This window comes from Papio anubis, chromosome Y (genome assembly GCF_008728515.1).
Source record: "Papio anubis isolate 15944 chromosome Y, Panubis1.0, whole genome shotgun sequence".
Classification (NCBI taxonomy): domain Eukaryota; kingdom Metazoa; phylum Chordata; class Mammalia; order Primates; family Cercopithecidae; genus Papio; species Papio anubis.
Window position 1 is genome coordinate 83,779 of NC_044997.1, and position 27,293 is coordinate 111,071.

The 27,293-nt window shown below is 45.5% G+C and overlaps 1 protein-coding gene across 2 annotated transcripts in view; it reads left to right on the forward strand.

The window, feature by feature from the left end:
• The window catches only part of PRKX (protein kinase X-linked), an 84,077-nt gene that overhangs the window by 33,188 nt on the left and 23,596 nt on the right, over positions 1-27,293 (forward strand). The window contains exons 1-4 of one of the 2 annotated variants that reach the window (XM_031661050.1): positions 3,353-3,537; positions 3,928-4,096; positions 17,087-17,350; positions 23,785-23,904. In XM_031661050.1, the coding sequence (XP_031516910.1) occupies positions 3,999-4,096; positions 17,087-17,350; positions 23,785-23,904 (482 nt within the window). In that variant the 5' untranslated portion in view covers positions 3,353-3,537; positions 3,928-3,998. Of the gene's footprint in view, positions 1-3,352; positions 3,538-3,927; positions 4,097-17,086; positions 17,351-23,784; positions 23,905-27,293 lie in introns of those variants that run through there. The other variant, XM_031661049.1, reaches the window with a different exon arrangement.

The window sequence follows — 27,293 nt, forward strand, 5'->3', positions numbered from 1 at the left end:
GGGAAAATCTACCAGCGCCATTAAGTGTTGCCTTTGTCTTCTGTGCACTTAAGCTACTAAACTTTAAACATTACAGCATGCCACTTCTGTCTGCTTTGAATAAGGTTGTTTACCAATACACTTCTGCAGTCTGATTGTGGCATTGGCGGCGCTGACCACATCTCCCAGGGTAGCACAAAGATCCGCTGCAGTGCACGAATAACATGTTTTGAGTTTTGTGTATTTATAACTCACACAGCTCAGAGAAAGGTTTAAAGAAGTCACAGAAGTGTAAAAAATGTGTTGAGTCAAAGATGTTGTTTTTAAAGTAGGCATGGAGAATTATCTCCATTGATGGTCAAATACAAGTGCTAAGAAGACCGAATGTTATGCAGTAAACACAGCCAAGTAATAAATAGCTTCCCTGGAGTGGTGATAGAGAAAGATAAATAAGCAGGAGGGAACCAGACAGAGGAAGAAAAGTCAAGGACCATATTCATTGCCTTACTAGAATTTTAGGGTGTGGCAAGAATTTAATGTTTCCCAGTAATCTGTATGTTCTGTTGGAAAGAAGAGCAACAGGAGACTAAAAGGTTACTCTGTTGCCCATTTCATAGGTCCAATCCCAGGCAAAGCTTGGGTAGGATGCCAGTGTTCCTGATTCCTGATTGTGTTTTATCCAGTTGAAACATCAGTGGCCATAGTCAAACACCTAAACTGGATCAGTTCACAGTCCTCAAAGCCCTTCTCCTACTTCCTGTCTTTGACCTCATTCCACCTAATTTTGTCCACACCATGTCGTACTGTAATAAAACCTATTTTATTTCCAAATTAACTAAGAGAATATACTTTAAAAATTTGTTACTATTTCATTATTTGTTTACTTTTAAAAAAATTTAACACTTGTCGGCTATTGACATTGTTTACTTCTTACACTTTTTCTTTATTTTGTAGTTCACTTTCTGTTTCTACCATAATAAAATATTCATTATTAGGAACTTCTTTTAATAGCCGAGGTTACTTCTCCGCCCTTCCCAGTCTGCCCTATAAGCTAGTAAATTCGTCATTCATTAGCTTATATATTTTAAAATACGGGGATTTTAGTTTATAGCAAATACTTTAAAAAATTATTTTCATGTTAGCATGTACAATTAGTGGTGTTCCAGATTCTTGGAAGGAAATCCATTGTATGGTTGTGGTCTTTTTTTTCTTCTCAACCCAGTCAAAAATACCCAGTCACAATTTAAAAAATTATTCACCCTTAGTGGTGCACAGCCCATAGTTCCAACTACTTGGGCTGAGGTGGGAGGATTGCTTGAGGCTGGCAAGTCAAGGCTGCAGTGAGCTATGATTGTGCCACTCTGCACTCCAGCCTGGGCAACAGAGAGAGACCCTGTCTCAAAAAAATAGACAAAACAACATAACGTGATCTACCCTCTAAGCAAATTTTCATATATACAGTTTCACTATTGTATATGTGAGATTTTTATATATAAAACTTCACATATCAATTCAGTTTTGTTAACTATAGGAACTGGGTGTATGGTAGATCTCTATGGTTTACATATCTTGCTCATCCTTTAATCAATATGTTTCCCCTTCCCCCTCAAGTCCTATCTTTTGATAACAGTCGCTCTACTTCTATGAGTTTGACTATTTTAGATTCTGCATTAGTCCATTCTCATGCTGCTAATAAAGACATACCTGAGACTGGTTAATTTATAAAGGAAAGAGGTTTAATGAACTCACAGTTCCACATGACTGTGGAGGTCCCACAGTCATGGTGGAAGGTAAAAGGAGGAGCAGAGTCACATCTTACATGGCAGCAACCAAGAAGAGAGCACAAGCAGGGGAACTCCCATTTATTAAAACATCTGATCTTGTGAGACTTATTCACTATGGGAAAAACCCACCCCCATGATTCAGGTACCTCCCACCTGGTCTCTCCCATGACTCGTGGGGATTATGGGAGCCACAATTCAAGATCAGACTTGGGTGGGGACACAGCCAAACCATGTCAGATTCCTTGTATAAGTGAGATCATGTGATATTTAATGTTTGTTTTTCTGTGCCTAGCTTATTTCACTGAACATAAAGGCCTCCAATTCCATCCATGTTGCCGCAAATGACAGAGTTTCCTTCTTTTTTAGGGCTGAATGGTATTCCATCATGTATATGTACCATGTTTTCTATATCCATCTGCCCTTGGATGGACACTGAGGTGGTTTCCATGTCTTGGCTGTTGTGCATAGTGCTGCCATAAACATAGCAGTGCAGGTGTCTGGAAGAACCTGGTTCTCTTGAGTTTTGCAATCTAGCATAAAGCAGGCACAGGAGTATCAGCAAATGAATGGATAGGTAAATGGATCAATATTGATTAGTGAGCTTTGCTCGTCAACAGATGCTGGTTCCTCAGAAGGATATACTTCCAAACCGTCCTTTCTCTGAATGTCAGTTTCTGAGAAGCCTGCACTGCTGTCTGGGGTGAATGTGATCACATAATATGGGAGGGCAGTTTTGTTTTAGTTGCTCATCTCTGTCTGAAGCTGTGAATGGGTTGTTTAAAAATATTGCTGAGGAATGACTTGCATGTCAGTAAGGGGCTGTTGATGCTGGGATCAAGGTAGATCAAAGGCAATTTAGGGATACACTAGAAATCCTGCATCAGTCGCAGTGGCTCATGCCTGTAGTCTCAGGACTTTGGGAGGCTGAGGCAGGAGGATCGCTTGAGCCCAGGAGTTCAAGGCTAGCCTGAGTAACGTAGTGTGATCCCCTTCTACAAAACGTACAAAAATTAACCGGGTAGGCTGAGGCAGGAAGATTGCTTGAGCCCAGGAGGTAGAGGCTGCAGTGAGCTGTGATGGCGCCACTGCACTCCAGCTTGGGCGACAGAGTAAACTCATTTGTTCCCAACCCAAGAACATTTATGTTACGTGAAGAATATTTCAATATGTGCGTGAACACATGCACACCTTGTGGGATCAGTGTGTTACAGGAAGAAGAGGAGGATGAAGAGGAAGAAGAGGAGAAGGAGGAGGAGATAGAAGGAGGAGGAATAAGCATAGCTTGTTTAGAGATTCTGAGTTTCTTTTATATCTCATTGTCTATTAGATTTCTTCATTTAGATGCACCCCAGTGAGAGGAGGATGGAGAGGAGGAGGAGATGGAGAAGGAGGAAGAAGTAGAAAAGAAAAGGAAATAGAAGAGGAGGAGGAGGTGAAAGAGAAGGAAGAGAAGATTGAGGAAGAGAAAAAAGAGAAGGAAGAGGTAGAGGAGGGGAAGGAGGAGAAGAGAGTGTTTGGATTGAAACTGTCCCAGCAGAATACTGTAGAGCTGTTGGTTTTCTCTGGTATTTGTAGTGGTTGCTGTTGTTGTTGTTGTTTTCTGTTGTGGACACCTACAGCACTTCATCCCAATCCATGGCAGATTGTAGAATACGGACTCCGTGCTTTGAGCAAGCCTTCGTGTGCGTTAAGGAAACAGCCGTGTTGCGGAGGGCTGTGTGTTTTACACCCTGTCTGGATTTCTGATGAAACCAGAGAGCCTGAAGAGAAAAAGGCATGTTGCACAAGTCCATTTACTGTTACTCTAATGCTTCTCCATGTGGGTGTGTGGGACGTGTGGGTGTGCTGTCTGCAAAGACTGATCTGCAGATTCTACAGCCAGTTTGTCTCCAAATTGAAGAACCATTCAGAGGCAGATGGCTCTCTCTGTTTCCCTCTCTCCCTCTTTCTCTCTCTGCAATTTCTGTATTCAGTGGAAAATTCCAGGTGAGCACCTCTCACTAAATGCCATCAGCCCACCTGTGCCGTGACACTCAGTCTCTGAAAGTTTCGCTTGGAGTCTGTGTTTGCTGTCCTGGTGCAGCCGCCCGCTGATTGCGTGGCTGCGGTGGTTTCTCCCTTTGCCAGGGGACTTAATGGCTCTGTCGATTTCTTCTCTCTCTAGGCACTGGGACGTTCGGGCGGGTGCACCTGGTGAAGGAGAAGACAGCCAAGCATTTCTTCGCTCTCAAGGTGATGAGCATTCCCGATGTCATCCGCCTGAAGCAGGAGCAGCACGTGCACAATGAGAAGTCTGTCCTGAAGGAAGTCAGTCACCCGTTTCTCATCAGGCTGTGAGTCCCCTCCTGAGGCCTCTCCCCACACACCCTCCCTAGGCCCCTGTGTGTCTCTTCTTGTAAGAAGCAGGGTGGGCCGAGACCGTGGCCTGCGTGCAAAGCCTCAGGCCACAGCAGTCTCCACCTGTCAGGTCTTATCAGCCTCTGATCTCGGAGCTGGAAGACCTCCAGGGCTCCTGACCTCCATGGCTGACCAGGTCCAAAAAGAAATGCTCTGTGTTCAGAAGTCCATGCCCAAGGCCCCTAGCTCCTCTCCTGGGTGAGCCAAGTACCTCTGCCTGGAAAAGGATGCAAGAATCTTTGTCTCCTCACCTCCTTGGGTTCTGCATCTATAGCTCTCTGGAGAACTGGTTAAGTTGATTTTTAAGGGACCACAGTCTTTTGGACAGGGCTGGGCTTCAGGTTTTGTGGGTTTCTGGTTGACTGTGGATGAGAGATATCCCATTTAGATGCAGCCCACACCCTTCCAGCTGATGGTACACAACAGTCTTATGTCCTAGGGTAGGTGTGTGAGTCCATTCGGGCTGCTATAACAAAGGATCTTAGACTCGGTAATTTACAAATGACAGACATTTACCTCATGGTTCTGGAGGCTGGAAAGTCCGAGATCAAGACATGGCAGATTCAGTGTCTGGTGAGGACCCGCTTCCTGGTTCATAGATGGCGCCTTTTCACTGTGTCCTCATATGGTGGAAGGGGCGAGGGATCTCTCTGGGGTCCCTTTTATAAGGGCACTTGTCCCATTCATGAGACTCCACCCTCATGACCTCCCAAAGGACACACCATCTAACACCATCACTGTGGGGGTTAGGATCCAACATAGTGATTTGGGAGGACACAAGATATTCAGACCATTCCAGCAGGGTAATTCCGTTTCCAGCCAGGTGTCTTAGACGAGGATGTCCTGCGTGTCTCTCCTTTCCCTCCATGGGTGCCTTCCATCCAATTCCCCAAGTCTTCCCTCTGCCGTCTTATTACTACGCCTCTCCTGTCCACCTATCCATCTTCTACTTTATCTGGGTCCCGTTTCTCTGCCCTGATTTTCTGTACTGGCGTCTCTCCTACCTGATCTTTCTCTCCCAGCCTTGCTCCCCTTGAAGACATTCCTCACTTTATAGCCTCACTAGTCCTCCCAGGTACCTCTGCAATGACCTGCTTCTCTCTGGTCATTCTCAGGGAACTCCTGAAGTATCCCATATAAAGCCCCAGCAATTCGGCATCCTCCTACCAATATCCTCATGGACTGGCTTTCTGCCAGCACCTCCCTGCAGGGGAAGGTAGAAGGTGCTGTTTACACGCTAACTATGGGGCTTCTCCTAGACCATCCCTCCTTGACAGACCTCCTTCTTTGTCTTTATTATTGTGCTTCACTTCCCCCACCTAAGAAACATACTTGTTTTCCCTCACTTACTTGCTGTCCCTGGGACACAGGGTGCCTCCTATGATGTTCTTGAAGCACCTTATGTGTACTGGAACAAGTACACCTGCCTTCTCTAGACCCAAGGTGGCCTGAGCTCCAAATAATATCATATACAGAGGATGGGTGCAGTGGCTCATACCCGTAATCCCAGCACTTTGGGAGGCCAAGGGAGGTGGATCACCTGAGGTCAGGAGTTCCAGCCAGCCTGGCCAACATGGCAAAAACCCTGTCTCTACCAAAAATGCAAAAATTAGGCTCCCAAGTAAAGCTGGGACTACAGGCACATGCCACCAGGCCCAGTTAATTTTTAAATTTTTGGCAAAGATGTGATCTTGCTTTGTTGCCCAGGCTGTTCTCAAACTCCTGACCTCATTCAATCCTCCTGCTTTGGCCTCTCAAAGTGCTGAGATTACAGGCATGAGAGTCCATGCCGGCCTCATTTTAACCATTTTTGAAATGTGCAGTTCACGGCCAGCACAGTGGCTCACACCTGTAATCCCAGCACTTTGGGAGGCTGAGGTGGGCAGATCACGAGGTCAGGAGATCGAGACCATCCTGGCTAACATGGTGAAACCCCGTCTACTAAAAATACCAAAAATTAGCCGGGCATGGTGGCGGGCACCTATAGTCCCAGCTACTTGGGAGGCTGAGGCAGGAGAATGGTGTGAACCCGGGAAGTGGAGCTTGCAGTGAGCCGAGATCACACCACTGCACTCCAGCCTAGGCAACAGAGCAAGGCTCCATCTCAGGAAAAAGAAAAAAAAAAGTGTACAGTTCACTACTTGGGAGGCTGAAGCAGGAAGGCAGAGGTTGTAGTGAGCTGAGATTGTGTCGCTGCACTTTATCCTGGGCAACGGAGTAAGACTGTGTCTCAAAAAAAAAAAAAAAAGCATGGTTTAGTGGCATGGAGCACATTCATGTTTCTATGCAACTGCCCCCCCCATCCCCATCCATCTCCAGAACTCCTTTTCATCTTCCCCAGCTGAAACTCTGTCCTCATGAGACGCGCCCTAGTGCCCCTCCCTCCAGCCCCGCCCCGGCAACCTCCCTTGTACTCTCTGCTCTATGAATTTGGTGATTCTAGGAACCTTATATAGGCAGAATCCTACAGCGTTTGCCCTTTTGTGACTGGCTTCTTTCAGTTACTGTAATGTCCTTCAGATTCCCCCATCCTGTAGAAAGGAATTTCCCTGCTCTCTAAACCTGGGTAGTATCCCATCGTGTAGAGGATACAGCATGTTGTGTTTATCCATTCATTCATCCATGGACACTGGGGTGCCTTCCACCTCTTGGCTGTAGTAAGTAATGCTGCTCTGAACACGATTCCACAAATATCTGTTCCATTGCCTGCTTTCAGCTGCTTGGATACATTGTTTTAATTTTGTTGTTTGAGATGGAGTCTCCCTCTGTCACCCAGGATGGAGGGCAGCGGTGCAATCTTGGGTCACTGCAACCTCTGCCTCCTGGGTTCAAGCGATTCTCCCACCTCAGCCTCCTAAATAGCTGCGATTACAGGCATGCACCACCACCCCCAGCTAATTTTGTATTTTTAGTAAATACAGGTTTTCACCTAGTTGACCGGGCTGATCTGGAATTTCTGACCTCAAGTGATCTACCCGCCTGGGCCTCCCAAAGTGCTGGGATTACAGGCGTGAGCCACCACCCGGGCCCCTCAAATACATTTTTAGTATTATAATTAGATGCCTTTCCCACTGATGCAGGGCGCCTGTGCAGTGTTTTTAGTTATGGATTGTTTTTGAGGCTTGCCTCAAGTTTTCCTTTCTTCCACTCACCCTTCCTCATTGCCAGGTAACTATTTGACAGCCTGGTGTGGATCCTTCTGTACTTTTCTTTGTGTTAAAAAAGCCCCCACATGCACACACACACGCACACACACATGTGCACATGCACACACACATATATGCATGCATGCACACATGCACACATGCCCCATGCAGTTTTGGCCTCATGCCACTAGAGTATGCATCATTTTTGTCTCTTGTTTTCTTGGAGATCCCTCTGGGGTATTTTGAGGAAGGGAAGTTGTAGTATTATTGTTGTTGTTGATTTTTAGATATTCAGGGGCACACGTGGACGTTTGGTACATGGGTGTATCGTGTCATGGTGAGCTTTGGGCTTCTAGTGTACCCCTTACCCAAATAATGAACATTGTACCCGATAGGTAATTTCTCGGCCCTCAACCCCTTCCCAACATTTCCCTTTTGGGAGTCCCCGTATCTGTTATTTCCATTTCTATGTCCATGTGGACCCACTGTTGAGTTCTCACTTTTGAGCGAGACTGTGTGGTATTTGACTTTGTGTCTCAGTTATTTTACTTAGGATAGTGGTTTCCAGTTCCATCCCTGTTGTTGCAAAAGACATGATATTATTTTTGTTGGTGGTGTTGATATACTACATTTTATGTGGCTTTTATATACTAAATTTTCTTTATCCAGTCATCTATTGGAATGGCGGTTATAAAAACTCAAAAAAATCCAGGCAGGGTGGCCCACGCCTATAATCCCAGCACTTTGAGAGACCCAGGCAGGAGGATCGCTTGAGCCCAGGAGTTTTAGACCAGCCTGGGCAATATAGTGAGACCCTGTCTCTACAAAAAGCTCAAAGAAATAGCGAGGGATGGTGTTGCATGCCTGTAGTCACAGGTCTTCAGGAGGCTGAGGTGGGAGAATGCTGGAGCTCAGGAGTTGAAGGCTGCAGTGACCTATGATCGCACCGCCGCACTCCATCCTGTGCAACAACAGAGTGAGACCCTATCCAGGAAAAAAAACAAAACAGTAAGAAAACAACAGATGGTGTGGAAGTGGAGGAAAGGGGCCGTGGATGTGCTGCTGGTGCGGAGGAGGCCTTCCAGTGCATGCGGCAGAGGGGGTGACCTCACTTTCTCGTCGAGAGGAGCTCAGCTGTGCAAGGCAGAGTTGCAGAGGATGGGAGGGTGGATGTGACCCTAGGAGCAAGGCTGTGTGCCTGTGGGCACGCACTTCCTGGTGACGTTTCCTTGGACCCCACAGTGGGAAACAGGAGTGCCTCTGCCCTCTCATTCCTCTTGCTCTGTATTTGCATTCGCTGTCTTGCTGGTCTCCAGATTCCCAAGCGCTGCTGCCAACCCACGCCTTCAGCCTGCCAAGCTACGCGTGTGTGCCCACTTCACCATTCTCTGAGCCTTCTGCTCAGATACCTCTCACCAAAAATAAGTTCCTGCTCTTCCTCCTTGCCCCTCAGCCCTAGTCAGTTCCTCATTTGCACTTCCCCATTTCGGAAGCGGTCCTTCCAGCTCTTGGGGCTCACCTACGAACCATTTTTTTATTTCTTTCACTTTGTATTCACACTAATCCTGAGTCCTGTCCTTTTCTTTTCTTTTTTAAAGAGATGTAATCTTACTCTCTCATCGAGTCTGAAGTGCAATGGTGCAGTCATGGCTCACTGTATTCTTGACATCCTGGACTCAAGGGATCCTCCCACCTCAGCCTCCCAAGAAACTGGGACCACAAGTACACACCGCTATGCCCAGGGAATTAACATTTTTTTGTGTGTGAACAGGATCTCATTATGTTGCTCAGGCTGGTCTCAAACTCGTAGTTTCAAATGATTCTCCTGCCTCGGCCTCCTAAGTAGCTAGGATTACAGGTGCGCACCACCATGCCTTGCCCCTTTCCAATTCTATAACCCGTCTCCAGAGCCCATCCACGTCAATGCTGTCTTCACAGAAGCCACCATAGCTTATCTAGATGCCCTCCCCTGCTCTCCATTGATCTGCCATCTCTGCTGGACTCACCCCTTCCTCCTGTATCAGCTGAAACCTTTCTAATGTGAAAATAGGCAGGGCGCGGTGGCTCATGCCTGTAATCTCACCACTGTCAGAGGCTGAGGCGAGAGGATTGCTTGAGGCCAGGAGTTTGAGACCAACCTGGGCATTTTAGTGAGACCCCATCTCTAATTTTTTTTTTTTTTTGTAAAGACAGGGCCTTTCTCTGTTGCCCAGGATGGAGTGCAGTGGTGCCATTGTAGTTCACTGCAGCCTCATTCTCCTGGGCCGCAGTTACCCTGCCACCTCCCATGTAGCTGGGACTATAGCACCAGTACCACCAAACCTGGCTAATTTTTAAATTTTGAGAGTCTTGCTATGTTGTACAGGCTGATTTTGAACCCTTGAACACAAGTGATTTTCCTACCTCAGTCTCTGAAGTAGCTAGGAGTACAGGTACACACCACCATGCCTACCTAATTTTTAATTTTTTTGTAGAGACGTGGTCTTGCTTTGTGCCTAGGCTGGTTTTGAGCTCTTGGGCTCAAGTGGTCTGCCACCTTGGCCCCACAAAGTGCTGGGGCATTTTGGCCTCCAACCTTCTTTTATGTCCCTCCGCAGTCTTCCTTTGGCCTTCAGCTGTGGGGACAGAGATGCCTTCTGCCTCCCTGTCTCCACCTTCTACCTGGTGTTGCAAGACCCCCTCCAGCCATCCTTCCAAGTTTACTATGTAATGTCTGTTCCCCATCACGCCTGCAGAGCTCATGACAGTCACAAGATCTGCCCTTCCTGAGGACATGATGTACCGAGGACATTGCTTGGCACATAAGGGGCCCTTGTGCAAAACATCTGGGGACCAGCAAAGAATGTGGCTGTTGAGTTACTGATTAATGTGTTGGCGAATTCACTGATTCCTGAGGCTAGTACGTACCGTAAGGGTTAGATCTTGAACATGCTTCTCATATCCGTTGTGACAAACCCTCTTATCTTCTGTTGCTTTTGAACTTTTATAGACGTGATGTCAGGGGCAGAGTCACACAGTTAACTGGAATCGTGGAACTGATGCATCGGTTTCTAATTTTCTAAACTCAGATGTGAAATCACCTGTGGTCACTAAACTCTGTCCCATTCCACAGTCCCTGCACATGATGACTTAAGTTTTGTAAATGTTTTTTGGAGATAGTAAAGTCAGTATCTCTTTTAACATTTTGTTCCTTATCTTTAGTGATACCCAGCTCTGTACAAGTTCTGTCCATGTAAGCAGTCTTTTTTTTTTTTTTTTTCCAGATAGGGTCTTGCTGTGTCACTGAGGCTGGAGTGCAGAGGTTCAGTCATAGCTCACTGCAGCCTTCTACTCCTGGGCTCAGGCTGTCCTCCCACCTCAGCCTCTTGAGTACCTGGGACTACAGGCGTGCACAAACCACACCTGCCTAATCTTTTTATTTTTTTCCAGAGACAGAGTCTCCCTATGTTGCCCAGGCTAGTCTCAAACTTCTTAGTCTCAAGTGATTCTCCTGCCTGAGCCTTCCAAAGTGCTGGGATTATAGGTGTGAGCCACCACACTCGTCTGCAAAGTCTTACTGATAAAAGATTTGAAGGAAGGATGTCTCAGAGAACTTTTGTTTTTCTTCTAATATTTATTTAATCTTACTGAGCTGGGGAAAGGCAAGGGAATCCCAGTTTTCCAGATTTTTTTTTCCTTATAGGAATATGTTCTTACTTGGCTACCTCTCTTTATAAACTGTTACTTCTTAAAGATGCTGAAGGGTGATCCCGCATTAGTGTATAGGTAAAAATGATGTGTTCACTTCATATATACTGATGAGATGATGTTGTTAAATCTTGTAGTTTGTTGATGTTGATTTTACCAAGACACTTGTGGAACAAATATATTTTCATACAACCTTACACATCTCAGTAGTTTTCCCCACTCATGCAGTAACTTTTTCTCCCCTGCTTTCCCTCCTCCTTTCCCCACCTCTTCTTCCCTCCCCTCGTCCCCTCTTCCCTTCCCTCCTCTTCTCATTTGATACAAAACCCTAACTCTCTTCCTCTACAGATCATCCTACCTGTGGTTGAAATTGCAACTTCCATTGCAAGCCAGGTGACCGAACCTGATATCTTTGTATTGTCAGGGCTTGCGTATTGTACATGCCTGCTAAATCCTGAAAGTTCTTTCATTCCTCCCTTCTAACCTACCCAAATGCTTCTAATCTCCCACTATGGTTAATTATCTCTGATGCTCCTGAAGGGTGACCTTCCTTCATTTATCTCTGATGCTCCTGAAGGATTCTCCTACATTGTGACAAGGTGATGCATTGTTCCTAAGAGGATCTGTGCAGATTATTATCCCAGACTGGGGTAGATGGGGGAGGATAGAGGATATATCCAAAGAGTGTGTTGATGTGTTGCAAACTAATTGACAGGAGAGAGAGAGAGAGACTTTCAGGATTTAGCAGGCATATAGAATATGCAAGCCCTGACAATACAAAGATCTCAGGTTCGGTCACGTGGCTTGCAGGGGAAGTTGCAATTTCAACCACGGGTAGGATGATCTGTAGAGGACGAGAATTAGGACTTTGTATCAAATGAGAGAGAGAGAATGCATCTTTTTCTTGCATATGTCAGCCATTCTCTTCAACTAAATTAATTGTTGTACACAGTGGTCTTGCTATTGCTTTGACCGTTTTTGTGGCCTGAAGAAATTTAAAAAGTCACTAGCTGATAAAAAGTCACGAGCTGACACAGAAGTTTATTGTAGAAGTTCAGCAGTATGATAGTATTTGGACCTTGGAAAATATTTCGCCATCAGAACAGTGAAATTGTGGTTGTCTTCTAAGCTCATCCACAAAAGTACAGTTTGACTGTCATGCATTTGAGATCCCGTGTGCTTAATCATGAAATAGTACTGAGAGTAACACTCCTGCCCAACCAGTAATGGTGCAGAGCACAACATTAGGGCATTTAGCTAGGAGAAAATGACTTGAGACGTCAACTGTAAGATGAAAGGAGCATGGGTGTGTGGTCGGTCTTTATAACTCCAACAGATTGCTCTGGAAAACAGTCACTACATACCAAATTTTAGCCAGTCGTAGTGCCATGTGCCTGTAATCAGCTACTCAGGAGGCTGAGGCAGTACAATCACGTGAACCCAGGAGCCCGAGGTTGCAGTGAGCCAAGATCATGCCATTGCACTCCAAGCCTGGGCGACAGAGAGAGACTCTGTCTCAAAACAAACAAGCAAACAAACAAAACAAAACAAAAAAACCACTCCAACAAATACCTCTCCCTCCCCAGATACTCTCCCTGGATCCCTTTTGCCTCAAGACCCCAAATTTTGAACTTGCTGAGCTGTAAGAAGTCAGTGGAGAGGTAGGACACAGGTGCACAGCCTTCAGTAACTGAAGGGAAAAAAACAAAAGAAATTTCTAGGCTGGGCGTGGTGGCTCAAGCCTGTAATCCCAGCACTTTGGTAGGCTGAGATGGGCAGATCACAAGGTCAGGAGATCGAGACCATCCTGGCTAACATGGTGAAACCCCGTCTCTACTAAAAAAAATAAATAAATACCAGCCGGGCGAGGTGGCGGGCGCCTGTAGTCCCAGCTACTCGGGAGGCTGAGGCAGGAGAATGGTGTAAACCCAGGAGGTGGAGCTTGCATTGAGCTGAGATCTGGCCACTGCACTCCAGCCTGGGTGACAGAGCGAGACTCCGTCTCAAAAAAAGAAAAAAAAGGAAATTTCTAATCCTGAGCTTCCTTCAGCCACCCAGCTGCTGAGGGGCAGGAATGTAGCAGCAAGGAGGACAGAGGAAGGCATTCCTACAGCCTGAATTTGTGGGTCATTAGTTCCCCAACGCCAGCATTGTTGCAGAATCTGCAAATTTTAAAGTGCATTAGGTAATTTTATGTAAGAGGCCTATATTTTGCTAATACATATAAACTCTGTTTATATGTATTGTGTTTAGTCAAATAAATGTTTATTTAAAATTGACAGTAGCATGTTGTTTTATTTATTTATTTTTTCTTTTAGAGACAGGATCTTGCTGTGTTACCCAGGTTGAAGTGCAGTGATGTTGTGCTCATAGCTCATTGCAGCCTCCAATTCCTGGGCTCAAGGGATCCTCCCACCTTAGCCTCCTGAATTGCTGGACGCCACCATGCCTGGCTGATTCTTTTATTGTAGAGATGGGATCTTGCTGTGTTGCTCACGCTGCTGTCGAACACCTGGCCTCAAGTGATCCTCCTGCCTCAGCTTCCCAAAGTGCTGGGATGACAGGCATTGAGCCTCTGTGCCTGGCCTATGATTTTCCTATCATTAATCTCTGTGTCATTGTAAGCTGTCTCCCATGTCTTTGCTTTCATTCTATATTGTTTTGGTGGCATGGTCTGTGCTGGCAGACGAGACTGTCTGGTCAACCTTGAGCATTGCTCTGTATCCTCAGGAAAGGTTTCCTGGGCATTGTTTTTGTTTTCTTCATACACCGACTGGCTGCAACTCATTGGAATGACATTGCAAGGGAGCATCCATGATAGTGTCATGATCAGATGAAACATAACAGTATGTTTCCTGGTCATGGTTAAGGTTGTCCTTTATGCTTCTGATTCTTTTGGGTGCCATCTCCTGGTGGCCCTCTCATGTGCTCATGGAAACACAGGCATGCTGGTGTCTTCTAGGTCTCCAAAAACAAAGCCCAGGTTAGGCACAGTGTCTCACGTCTGTAATCCCAGCAATTTGGGAGAACGAGTTGGGAGGATCACTTCAGCCCTGGAGTTCAAGACCAGCCTGGGCAACACGGTGAGATCCTGTCTGTACAAATAATAATAATAATAAAAAAATGAGCCAGATGTGGTGGCATGCACCTGTAGTGCCAGTTACGAGGCTGAGGTGGGAGGATTGCTTGAGCCCAGGAAGTTGAGGCTGCATGAGTCATGATTGTACCATTGCACTTCAGCCTGGTGGACAGAATAACCTGTTTCAAAAACAAACAACACCCCAAACAAAATCCCAAAGCCCTTGGTTCCAAATCTGCCTCATTTTCCCCCACCTCTTTAGGCACAAACCTTCTTTCATTATCTGTGCAAATTGTACTTATATTTGCTGAGATGTTGAATGCACAGACGCACCTCAGTATCTTCTGTACCTACTTTCATCCCTACCTCTTCCTCTTCCTTGATCTCTCTTTGCTGCATTTTCTTCCACTGATCAACACCTTTGTAAGAAGGCACCTCGGGCAAGCTCCCGCAAGCAAGTGCTTAGGAATACCTCCTTTGGGGCTTTTTAAAAGGGCTATCTTTTCCCAGCAGGTTTGGGATGCAGTCCGCTAGTTTATTGTTAATTCCCAAGCTTAGTGATGGTTCCAGGTTACTGAATCGGGTGTGATCTCTGAAGATCTGTGTGTTGTCGGTTAGTAGGTTAGGGCTGCCATAATAAAGTAGCATAGATTGGGTGGATTAAACAACAGTGGTTTATTTTTTTACCATTCTTGAAGCTAGAATTTTGAAAAGAATATTAACATGTGAGACCATGATATTTACTCTTCATTCATGCCAAGACAATGAGACATTTACCCATGTCCCAGGAGACACATATCTTAACATCTGCTGTTGTCTGAAAGCATCTCTCAAATTCATATAATGAGACAGTAACCCCAAAAGCTATGGAATTAAAAGATGGAGCATTGGGGGAAGCAATTAGATCATGAGGGTGAAGCCAATGAAGAGGACCAGTGTTCTTGGTGAAGGGGCCCAGGGGAGCCCGTTTCCCCTGGGTCCATGGGAGGACGTCACGAGAAGCGCTCTTCCCTCAGGAATGGGCCCTTACCACGCAGTTCATCAGCGGGCGCCCTGGACTTCCAGCCTCCAGAACTGAGAATAATACATGTTTCTTGTTTGTAAGGCCTCCTAGTATATGGTATTTTTGTGATAGCAGCCAGAATGTACTAAGACAACACGTATGTAAAATCTATGCAACTTGTGCTTTAAAATCCATCTGTATGCTTCTCCCAGTATCTGGTTATACACCTGTCTTAACATCTACACACATCTTAGCATCTACCTATACTGATGAATTACACCTATCTGTATACATTAGCACCTATCTGTACCCAGAGTCACATCTACAGACATGCAGATCCTAACATCTGTCTGTATACGCACCTTAGCATCTATCACATATATTAGCATCTGTGGACCTTGAGAGCTTGTTTGGCATTTCTAGCAGGGGAGCGCAGCTACTCGTATACCCTTGACCGAAGACTAGTCCTCCTCTATTGGGGATGGTCATACTCTTTGACTGAACAGGCATGTTTGGGAGGGATGCACACACAGCCATGAGGGAGGAAGAGGACAACCGCCTAGCCAGTCAGATCAGCTGAATCAACCTTGGCAATCAGTGGTGAGCAGACGTCGCAGCCAGATTGCCCTCACATCCATATATTAGCATCTGTCTATACCCATATCCTAATACGTGTCTACACACACAGAGCGACACCAGTATACATCCATCTACACCCATATCCTAACGTCTCTCTATATTCTGTTAATATCTATCTATGTTCATAGTCTAACATCTGTCTTTATGTGTATATTAATGTCTGTCTATAACCATATCCTAGTATGTGTCTACACCCACAGAGCAACACCAGTCTACATCCGTCTCCACCCATATCCTAATGTCTCTCTATACCTCTGTTAATATCTATGTTTGCAGTCTAACATCGGTCTTTACATGTATATTAACATCTGTCTACACGCATATCCTAGCATCTGTCTACACCCATATTATAAATCTGTTTCTTCCTATATGTTAACATCTCTCTACACCCATATTCTAACATTTGTATCTATCTATATTGTAATACCTATCTACATCTATATCCTAACATCTATCTCTACCTACATATTAACATCTGTCTGCACCTATATTCTAACATTATCTATATCCATATTCTAATATTTGTCTACACCCATATATTAACATATGTCTACAGCCATGTCCTAACATCTGTAGCCATATGTTAACATTTATCTACACCTATATCCTAACATCCATCTACACCTATATGGTAACACCTGGTTATATGCATCTACACCCATATCCTAAAATCTCTCTATGCCTACATATTAACATCTGTCTACATCTGTATTCAACATTTATCTATATCCGTATTGTAATATCTTATCTACACCCGTATAATTAATATCCATCTACACCTGTATCCTAACACCTATCTGTAACTACATATTAACATCTTTATATATCTGTATGCTAACATATATCTATATCCATATTCTATACCATATTGTAACACTGTTTACACCCATATATTAGCACCCATCTGCACCCATATACTAATGTCTGTCTCTGAGCACATAGTAATATCTATGTGTAGATGCATTCTAACACCTATCTGTACCCATATGTAAGGACAGATGTCTTTACCCATATGCTCATACCTGTGTGCTCCATGTCCCAGCATCTGTCCCCAGCTATTACTGCCTGTCTGCACACACATTTTGGCATCTAACTGCATCTGTACCCCAACACCTAGCGTACGGCATATCCCATCCCCTCCTGAGGCAGGGCCCTGAGTGTGTGCTGATGCCTAGCTCATGGCGTACCCCCGCCCTGCCGTGGTAGGGCCCTGAGCGTGTACTGACACCTAGCTGACAGTATATCCTCTCTCCTCCTGTGGCAGGGCCCTGAGTGTGTGCTGACACCTAGCTGCATCTGTACCCCAACACCTAGCTGACAATGTACCCCTGCCCTGCCCTGGCAGGGCCCTGAGCATGTGCTGTCCCCGCAGGTTCTGGACGTGGCATGACGAGCGCTTCCTCTACATGCTCATGGAGTACGTGCCGGGCAGGGAGCTCTTCAGCTACCTTTGCAACCAGGGGCACTTCTCCAGCACCACAGGGCTCTTCTACTCTGCGGAGATCATCTGTGCCATCGAGTACCTGCACTCCAAGGAGATCGTCTACAGAGACTTGAAGCCGGAGAACATCCTGCTGGATAGGGATGGCCACATCAAGCTCACAGACTTTGGATTTGCCAAGAAGCTGGTAGACAGGTAAGAGGAATGTGAGCTCAGACGGGATCTATGCTGCTTGGCAATAAGAAAGATCGTGGTAGTTGTGGCAGGTCAGCAGGGAAAGACTGGGAACCAGAGTTTAACTTTCATGTGTGGGAGACACTTGCAGCCAGGGATGAGAGAGCCAGGTTGACCTTGTTTAAGTGGGCTGTGATTGCTGGCAACTTCAGTTGGACTGGAGGCCATTATCCTAAGTGAAGTAACTCAGAAATGGAAAACCAAATAGGATGTGTTCTTATAGGTGGGAGTTAAGCTGTGGGTGTGCAGGGCATACAGAGGAGTGTAATAGACACTGGAGACTCAGAAGTGGGAAAGGTGGGAGGAGCCAGTTACAGAGGTAATTTCCTGATGACAGATTGAGGAGGCAGTTGTATCTGTGTGTGTGTGTGTGTGTGTGTTTTTTTTGTTTTGTTTTGTTTGTTTGTTTTTAAACAAAACAGTCTGGGAACGCTCCGTGTTGCAATTATTCTCACTTTTCCCCTGACAAAACTGACAAGAACTGTCTATACTCTCCTACTCCCAAGTTCCCATTAATTACTGTTTTACTGCCTCAGAATGATGCCTTGAGGGATGAGGTGTGGAGTTTTGGTGAAGTGTTGAAGTTGGCAGGAAAAACCTGTTATTGCCAAATTTGGTGATAGTGACTTCATTTTACTGTGTCAGAATAATGAAGAGTGAATTTCAGTAAGGTATTTAAATTACCAGGAAAGACTGAAGATAGATATAGTAAGAAATGAGATTTGATCAAAAGCAAGACATAGGTTGGGCGTGATGATTGCAGCATTTTGGGAGGCTGAAGCAGGAGGATCACTTGAGCCCAGGAGTTCAAGACCAGCTTGTGCAACATAGCAAGACTCCCTCTCTACAAAAAATGAGCCAGGTATAACTATAGTCCTAGCTATTTGGGAGGCTGAGGTGGCAGGATGGGAAGTTGGGGCTATGGTGAGCTGTGATTGCACCATTGCACTCCAGCCGGGATGACAGAGTGAGACTCCATCTCAAAAAAATAAAAAATAAAAAAGGCAAGATGTGTTCCTATCAAGATTTTGATACCATCCTCATTAATTAAAGAGTTTGATAAAAGCAAAAAAGGAAGAAGAGAGATGTGGAGTCTGTTTGCAGTTGGTGGTGTTACTTTCCCTTGAGCCCTGTTTAATTTTGCTGTACTTCGTACTAGGAAGTGTGTATTACTGTGCCGAGGTTGGTGACAGGCACCATTCTCCCTGCTGGTCAGTGGTGTCTAGGAGCCATTGTCACAGAGGAAACCCCTCCCAGTGCCTGGGCTGGCTATTGGAAGCTGTCCCATGCTTGCAGACGTGCACCTTCTCCCTTCACGGGCCTGAAATTCTCAACTGTTTGTTTCCATCAGGCAGTTCTAGGAACTGTGATTGTGTCCCCATAAAAAACAACAATGATGAAAAATTTTCCTTTTTCTGAAAAACTCTCACACCCCACTTCTTGATTGTAACCCATGATCCTACAAGAAAAGGTGTGTAGTATTTTCCCTGTGAGTACTGACTAGCATCTATTTCCTGCATTATCAAACCTAGAGAAAACACTGTCTCATACTTTTCTGATAAAAAGGAGAAACGTGCATTTGTTTCTGAAATCAAGAGTAAAAGCTCTCATCAGCTGTCCATATTCTTCCTGAGCCCCACTGTGCCCATTAGGTGAGTGACATGCTCACCACGTCATACACAAAGCTGTGAGGAGAGACAGAGAGTGAGGCTGGTGATGCCGCATGTTAGGACGTAAAGGGACTGGACTGAAACTCAACTTAGAGATGTCATCCATTTCTCTCTCTTTTTCTCTTTTTATTGTGGTAAAATGCTTTTAAAATGTACCATAGTAACTGTCTTTGTTTATTTACATTTAAAAAATTTTGGCCGGGCGCGGTGGCTCAAGCCTGTAATCCCAGCACTTTGGGAGGCCGAGATGGGCGGATCACAAGGTCAGGAGATCGAGACCATCCTGGCTAACACGGCGAAACCCCGTCTCTACTAAAAACACAAAAAATTAGCCGGGCAAGGTGGCGGCGCCTGTGGTCCCAGCTACTCGGGAGGCTGAGGCAGGAGAATGGCGTAAACCCGGGAGGTGGAGCTTGCAGTGAGCTGAGATCCGGCCACTGCACTCCAGCCTGGGTGACAGAGCGAGACTCCGTCTCAAAAAAAAAAAAAAAAAAAAAAAAAAAATTTTTTTGAAACAGGGTCTTGCTCTCTCAGCCAGGCTGGAGTGCAGTGGTGCAATCACAGCTCACTGTAGCCTCCAACTCCTGGGTTGAAATAATCCTGTTGCCTCAGCCTCCTGAGTACCTGGGACTAGAGGTGTGAACCACTAGGCCAGGCTAATTTTTAAATATTTTTGTACAGACAGGGTCTTGCTATGTTGCCCAGGCTGGTCTGGAACCCTGAAGCTCAAGTGATCCTCCTACCTTGGCCTCACAAAGTGTTGAGATTATAGGCTTGAGCCATTGTACCCAGCGCATTTGAACCATCTTAATGTGCACAATCCTGTGGCATTTATTGCATTTATCATGTCGTGCAACCATCACCTTTCTCTAGTTCCAGAACATTTCGTCATCCCAAAAGAGAACCTGTACCTGTTAAGCAGTTATTCCCCATCCTAAGCCAGGACGATCTCTTCTTAACTTGACTGCAGCTACAAAGATCCTGTTTGCACATGAGGTCCCACTCACAAATACTGGGGTTTAGGACTTTTTGGGGTGCACAGTCCAACCAGTGCAGGTGTGGTGGAAGGCATGGGCATTCAGAACACAGGAGTTATTGGATATCTATACTTCACAGAGAATCCTATCCTTAGCTCTGTTTCTGCTTCATTAACGTGGCCTCCTCCCTCCCCTCCCCCTGGCCATAGTGAAACTAAGAACAGTGAGAAAACAGAACAGCAGGTGTCACCTTCCTTCTACCCAAAAGACAGGTGAGCAAAAGGAGACAGGAATAGGGAAGTGGATAATTCACTGCCCAGACCAGTGGTGTCGACACAACACTCAGACTGTCTCATCTCATATTCACACAGTCGACATCTCTCCATAGCAGCATGTGTCTCTTTGTACATCCAGTGAGGCATTGGGGTTTTTGCAGGAAGGAGTGACTCTAATGGGGCCAAAGTCTTCCTGAGGCAAGTTAGAACCTGGAAACTTACACAACCTTAGCTGTGTGTCCTTACCCTAACATGGAGCCAAAAAGAGCCTCATCTTTCAAAAGGTAAGTGGAAGTTGCAGCTAATGCCTATGGGATGACTTCTGGCCACCTCTGCTTGGGCTTCATGTCAGCTAAGTTCTGTGCTTTTGGCTACATTCAGGCAATTTTGGATGGACTCGCCAGGTGAAAATACAAAATTAGTAGGCCAATAAGTCAGTTGTCTTGTAGAGTAACAGAAGTGTTGTGCATCGAATCAACTAGGGTATACTTGGAGTTGTTTCTGCTGGGAGGGGCAGGGGAGAGGACATTTCTAAAATAGTGTGCATTGTACTTTCCATTTGTAGATTTAAGTCTAATGGGTGAGAAGCACTTAATAGGACCACAAGGCGATCTTTGTTCCATGCTTAGATCTAGTGTGCAGAGACCTGAACAGAAAGTAAGCCTCTTCCCATATTCCTCTATGGGAAGGTAACTTAATTTCTCTCCTTGTCTTCTTTCTTGACTTGTATCTGCCAGAGCCTGCAGTAATTTTTGTTTTTTTTTTCTTTGAGACAGGGTCTTGCTGTGTTGTCCAGTCTGTAGTGCAGTGGCACTGTCATGCTCCCTGCAGCCTTGAACTCCTGGGTTCAAGTGATCCTCTCATCTCAGCCTCCTGACTAGCTGAGACTACAGACACCTGTCAGCATGCCTGGCTTTTTTTTTGAGATGGAGTTTTGCTCTTGTTGCCCAGGCTGGAGTGCAGTGGCGCAGTTTTGGCTCACTGCAACTTCCACCTCCCGAGTTCAAGTGATTCTCCTGCTTCACCCTCCCATGTAGCTGAGATTTTAGGTGCTCACCACCATGTCCAGCTAATTTTTTTTATTTTTAGTAGAGTCAGAGTTTCACCATGTTGACCAGGCTGGTCTGGTTGACCTCCTGACCTCAGGTGATCCACCTGCCTCTGCCTCCCCAAGTGCTGGGATGACAGGGATGACACCGTTCCTGGCCTTTTTTTAGTAAAGAAGAGGTCTTGCTATGTTGCCCAAGCTGGTCTGAGACTTCTAGCCTCAAGCAATCCTCCTGCCTCAGCCTCCCAAAGTACTGAGATTACAGGTATGAACCACCATGCCTGGCTTTGTGGTACTTTTATTTCATGGATGGCCAAGAGAATTTGAAATTTGTATGGCAATCAGTTGTTATCCCAAGGGCTTACAGATTAATGTGGAAAAGTCTGTTGTCTGAAAAGAATTGGAGTATGGAGGTGTGGTGGGGAAGGGAGGAAAAGATAACAGTAACAACATTTTGGGTGGGTTCCTGCAAGCAGGAAGCTGAGGAGCTGAAGCCAAGATACATGCCCACACCACTGTAAACAGGGCGGACTCAGGCAACATGTGCTGGATATAAAATAGGCTTTGCACATGCTTGATATATTGTGCAAAGAACTTGAGAGTGGATAAATGTGTACATTACTAGACTCCATGGAACTTGCTTTTTGTTCGGTTTACATTCAAATTACAAAATAGAGTTTCTTCTTTCTTTGATGTGCCTGGGGGAGGGAAAGGTCTTTTGCAAAGCCTCTGTATTTTTTTCCCCTCAAAGGATGTTGCTTCTTTCTGCCTGTCTACAGACGGGCCCCACACACCAGGACAGCAAGCATGTGTCAGGAAGGGTGGATGTGTCTTGGAGGTGTGCTACGGGTCTGAATTGCTGAAAGCCTAAAGCGAAATTCTACCTAGCAGTAGAACGCTAATGGGATATGGCCTAGACATGGCCCCCTCTCTGGGGTTAATGATACTCAGCTCCTTTCCAGCCCATGAGGCTTCCATCTTCTGCTACAGTCCTTGTTATCTTGTCCTGACTTTGTTTAGCAGATGCTTCTGTAACCAAAACACAGGTTCAGCTGCTCACCATTTGCAGAGTGCAGTTAGCAAGAGGTATGATATAAAGAAAGTGATTTTTTATTCCAGAGCTTTCTTAGGGGAAGAAGTACAGATTTTTTGCTTGAGGCCACCAGTTTGTTTTCGGAGCACAAAGCAGGCACTTTTAAAATGGCATGCAGGGGAGGAAGTATATTTCTGTCTTTACACTTGTTTCCAGGGGGCAATAAATATTTTTTTTTTTGCAGAAGGTCAAGAGTGAAAGAACACATATATAAGCTCTGCAGACCATCCAGTCTGTTACAAGTATGGACTCTGCTCTTGCACTTTTTGTGGTTTTTTTTGGAAAGAGTCTCCCTGTGTCACTCAGGCTGGAGTGTAGTGGTGTGATCTCGGCTTACTGCATCCTCTGCCTCCCAGGTTCAACTGAGTCTGCTGACTCAGCCTCCCGAGTAGGTGGGATTACAGACATGCATCACAATTCCCAGATAATTTTGTATGTTTAGTAGAGGTGAGGTTTTGCTATGTTGGCTAGGCTGGTGTCAAACTCCTGGTGATCCACCTGCCTTGGCCTCCCAAAGTGCTGGGATTATAGGAATGAGCTCCTGCTCTAGCCTAAATGAGTTCTTGAATTATTCTTTTCAGTGCCACATTTTTTTGTTTGTTTGAGGGATAAAGGATTTTTTAAAAACATTTTATTTATTTATTTGTATATTTATTTTAAGAACTTCTGTTTCAGGTTCAGGGGTACATGTGCAGGTTTGTTATATGGGTAAACTGCATGCCACTTGGTTTACCAATTATTTTGTCACCCAGGTAATACACATCGTACCTGACAGGTTATTTTCCCATCCTCATCCTCCTCCCACCCTCCATCTTCAGGCAGGCCCAGGTATCTGTGTGTCCTCCTCTCCGTCTAAGTGTGTAGCCAGTGTTTAGCTCCCACATGTAAGTGAGAACGTGGCGTATTTGCTGTGTGATGTGAGTCCACTTAGGAGAATGTCTTGTCCACCTCCATCCATGCTGCTGCAGAGGACATGATCTCATTCTTTTTCCTTTAGTTTAATTCGTTATGATTTTTACTGAGACAGGTATAAATAACTCATAAAAAGTCTGAGTTTTTTTGCTTCTGAGTAACAGTGGTAACAGTACCAGCAACAGTAGCAAGGATGATAAAACCAATTCTTAATTTCCAAGCCAGTTAAGAAATGTTACTATGGAAAGGAATCAGCAAAAACAATGTTACTGTCTTGACACAGTAAAATGTGTGCACAGGAGGGTGAAGGGAGGGTGGTTTTACTCAACTAAGTTATTGTAACAATCAGAGCTTCTAAGGTGACTGCATTAGCCAAGTACCACTGAGTTTTGTGGGTGTCTGTCTCTGTCGCCCATATAGGACTTGGACCCTCTGTGGAACACCCGAGTACCTGGCCCCGGAAGTCATTCAGAGCAAGGGCCACGGAAGGGCCGTGGACTGGTGGGCCCTCGGCATCCTGATATTCGAGATGCTCTCGGGGTAAGTGGAGTCTCCGTAGAGAATCTTCATCTTACAGGCCAGCACCCCCTTCCCCCACCCATTCATCCCCTCGGCGTTTCTGTAACCTTGAAAACAGTACGTGAGTATCACAGACACACGGTGTGGCTGCACACACATCTCCTGCCCTGCTGAGGTTGGCAATGTGAATTAGCAGTTGCGCTTGTTTGAATAAGAGGCAAAAAACCTAAACTTGTGAAGGAACCACCCATGCATGCCCATTGAGATTTTTATATTGAAATATCCATATCTTCCTTAAATATAAAATTAACGCTCTGGGCCACTCTGAAGGTAGTGAGTTATCTCAGTTGGTTTTCACAGTTAGCTACAGATTGAACTCCTTGCTCTCCTCTTTTCCCCCTTATCACTTCTGTGTTTAATTAGTCTTAAAAAGAATTTAGAAATTAAAGTAAAAATGAATCTTCTGCACTGACCCTTGCTGAAGTAACCTGCGGAGCTCAGGAGGGCACAGGTTGGGTCAAGGTAAATCAGCCAAATACAATTGAGTGGCTTCTGCATGAACAGCCGGCGAGGAAGGTGAGAATATGTTCTCTCCTAAAACCGCACACCTGTGGCACAGGAAAGGGGTGCCGACCCAGACCCCAACACAGGGTTCTTGGATCTCTCGCTAGAAAGAATTCGGGTAAAGTCCATAAAGTGAAAGCAAGTGTATTAAGACAGTAAAAGAATAAAAGTATGGTTACTCCTTAGGCAGAGCAGGCCCGAGGGCTGCTGGTTGGCTATTTTGATGGTTATTTCTTGACTATATGCTAAACAGTCATTTTTAGTGGATTTTTTCATGAGTTTTCCTGGAAAGGGGTGGGCAAGTCCTGTAGCTGAGGAGTTCCTCCCCTTTTCAGAGCATATAGGGTAACGCCCTGTCCTGACGTTGTCGTGGCATTTGTAAACTGTCGTGGCGCTGGCGGGAGTGTCTTTTAGTACCTAATGCATTATAATTAATGTATAATGAGCCGTGAGGACGATCAGAGGTCACTGTTGTCGCCTTCTTGATTTTGGAGGGATTTGGCCAGCTTAGTAGCAGCCTGTTTTATCAGCAGGGTCTTTGTGTGCCGACCTCCTATCTCGTCCTGTGACTTAGAATGCCTTAACCGTCTGAGAATGCAGCCCAGTAGGTCTCAGCCTCATTTTACCCGGCCCCTGTTCAAGATGGAGTTGCTCTGGTTCCAGCGCCTGTGAACCCTGTGTTGGGTGACATTTGGAAGTCAGGGGAGGTGCCATCCTCCCTGCCACCACATAACAGAGAGGTCGGTCATTTGTTGGGATGTCAGCATGATTCAGTGTTCGAGTCTAGCATGTGCCTGGGACAGCTCCACTATGACTTGACCAGAAACGCAAAGGAAGCATGCAACACTTGGAAACCCAGGACGTGGGCGTCATCCTCATTCCGTTGTACCCAGCATGTCCATTAATTCCCTAAGATGACTCAGTAGCGTGGCACTTTTCCAGAAAGGAACCTGTAGGAAGGAGTGAGCCATGTGTGTGCAGAGGAACTGTTGCACTGTGTGGCTCTGCACGAAAGGCTGTCCTCTCTGGGATGAAGACGAGAGGAAGCCCAGCCTGCGAGGGCCCAGAACACCGGTTGGGGGATCCTCTGCCGTGCTTTGCCACAGCCGACACTCTGCCTTCTATGTTCTCTCTTTTCCTGTTTCCTCCTTTTTTCTGCTTGCCCCTGAGTCTCAAAGACAGACACCAGCGTATCCTCTGAGTGCCTTCCGTTGTCGCAAAAGCCAGATCCTCGCTCACATCTCGCTGATTCCCTGCAGGGGGTCAAGACCAGAGATTTTTACTGGGAAACTTTCCCTTTCAGTTGGAAACAAAGGAGGGAAGGAGGAGAGGCATTCTCCTGCCTGGAAGGCGGGTCTCAGCCAGATCCTGCTGGCGGGAGCACCCAGACCCAGCGCTTGTTCCTGGGGGTGTGGAGCATGTGACATTCTAACATCCACCTTAGGAAATCCAGGCAGTCACTGACTTTTGTTTGGGGAGCAGACAGGGGTCATCGTCCCATGTGCTTATCTCTGCCGCCTTTTATGAAGAAAGTGCATCCGTTAATTTCCTCACTAGCTTAGGGATTGGAACGATGTCAAACAAGCACTATCAAAGAATTCCATGATGAGAAGCAAAAGGAGAAGAATGGAACTTGTGAAAACTTGTATTTCATTGTGTCTGGCTATCTGTGTATATTTATCATCCATCAATCTACCCACCTGTCTTTTTATCTAAGTCTGCATACTTGTCCATCCATCCACACACCCACCCATTCATCCATCCATTCATCCACCCACCCACTCCTTTGTCCATCTGTCTGTCCACCCAACAATCCATCCATTTGTCCATCCATCCATCCATCCATCCATCCATCCATCCATCCATCCATCCATCCCTGTCTATATAGTCTACCTTTTATGTATGTATATACATATCTGTTTTTCCATTTAGCCTTATCTATCATCTGTCCAAGCTCTCATTTAGATATTTATATATCCATCTCTCTATCCATCTCTTTATGATCTTTTTATCTATCTGCCTACCTACCATGTAGTTACCTGTCATCTGTAATTCATGTATCAGTGTATCTACCTACTTCCTATTCATCTATCTTTCTGCCTATCCATCTGTTAATCATTTTTCTGTGTAACTGAATACCTACTTACCTGTCCATCTGTCAATCATCTGTCTACCTATTCATCTTCCTGCTTTTCTGTGTATCTACCTACCTATTTATCTGTCAGTCATCTATTCACCTACCTACATACCTATCCATCTGTCTCTAGCTTTCTGTCTGTCTAGCTGTCAAACACCTATACCTACCTACCTACCCGTTGGTCTGTTGAATTTTCCATTACTCTTTGCTGAGACATGCCTACAAATCAGATAGAATCAAACTTCTCAATATGCACCCAAACCCGTGATGTCCTAGGCAAACCCAAAAGGTTAAAAATAACTTAGGCAGGCCGGGTTTAGTGGCTCAAGACTATAATCCCAGCACTTTGAGAGGCCAAGGTGAGCGGATCACCTGACGTTGGGAGTTTGAGACCAGCCTGACCAATATAGAGAAACCCTGTTCCTACTAAAAATACAAAATTAGCTGGGCATGGTGGCACATGTTTGTAATCCCAGCTACTCAGGAGGCAGAGGCAGGAGAATTGCTTGGGAGGTGGAGGCTGCAGTGAGCTGAGATTGCGCTGCACCATTGCACTTACTATCCTGGACAACAAGAGCGAAACTCCCATCTCAAAAAAAATAAATAAATAAAACCACGCATATTGTTTGGCATCCACCCAGGGAAAGGCACCACATTTTCCCTCTGTGATGACACTGACCACACGAGGGCAGCATTGCCTAAGGAGTGT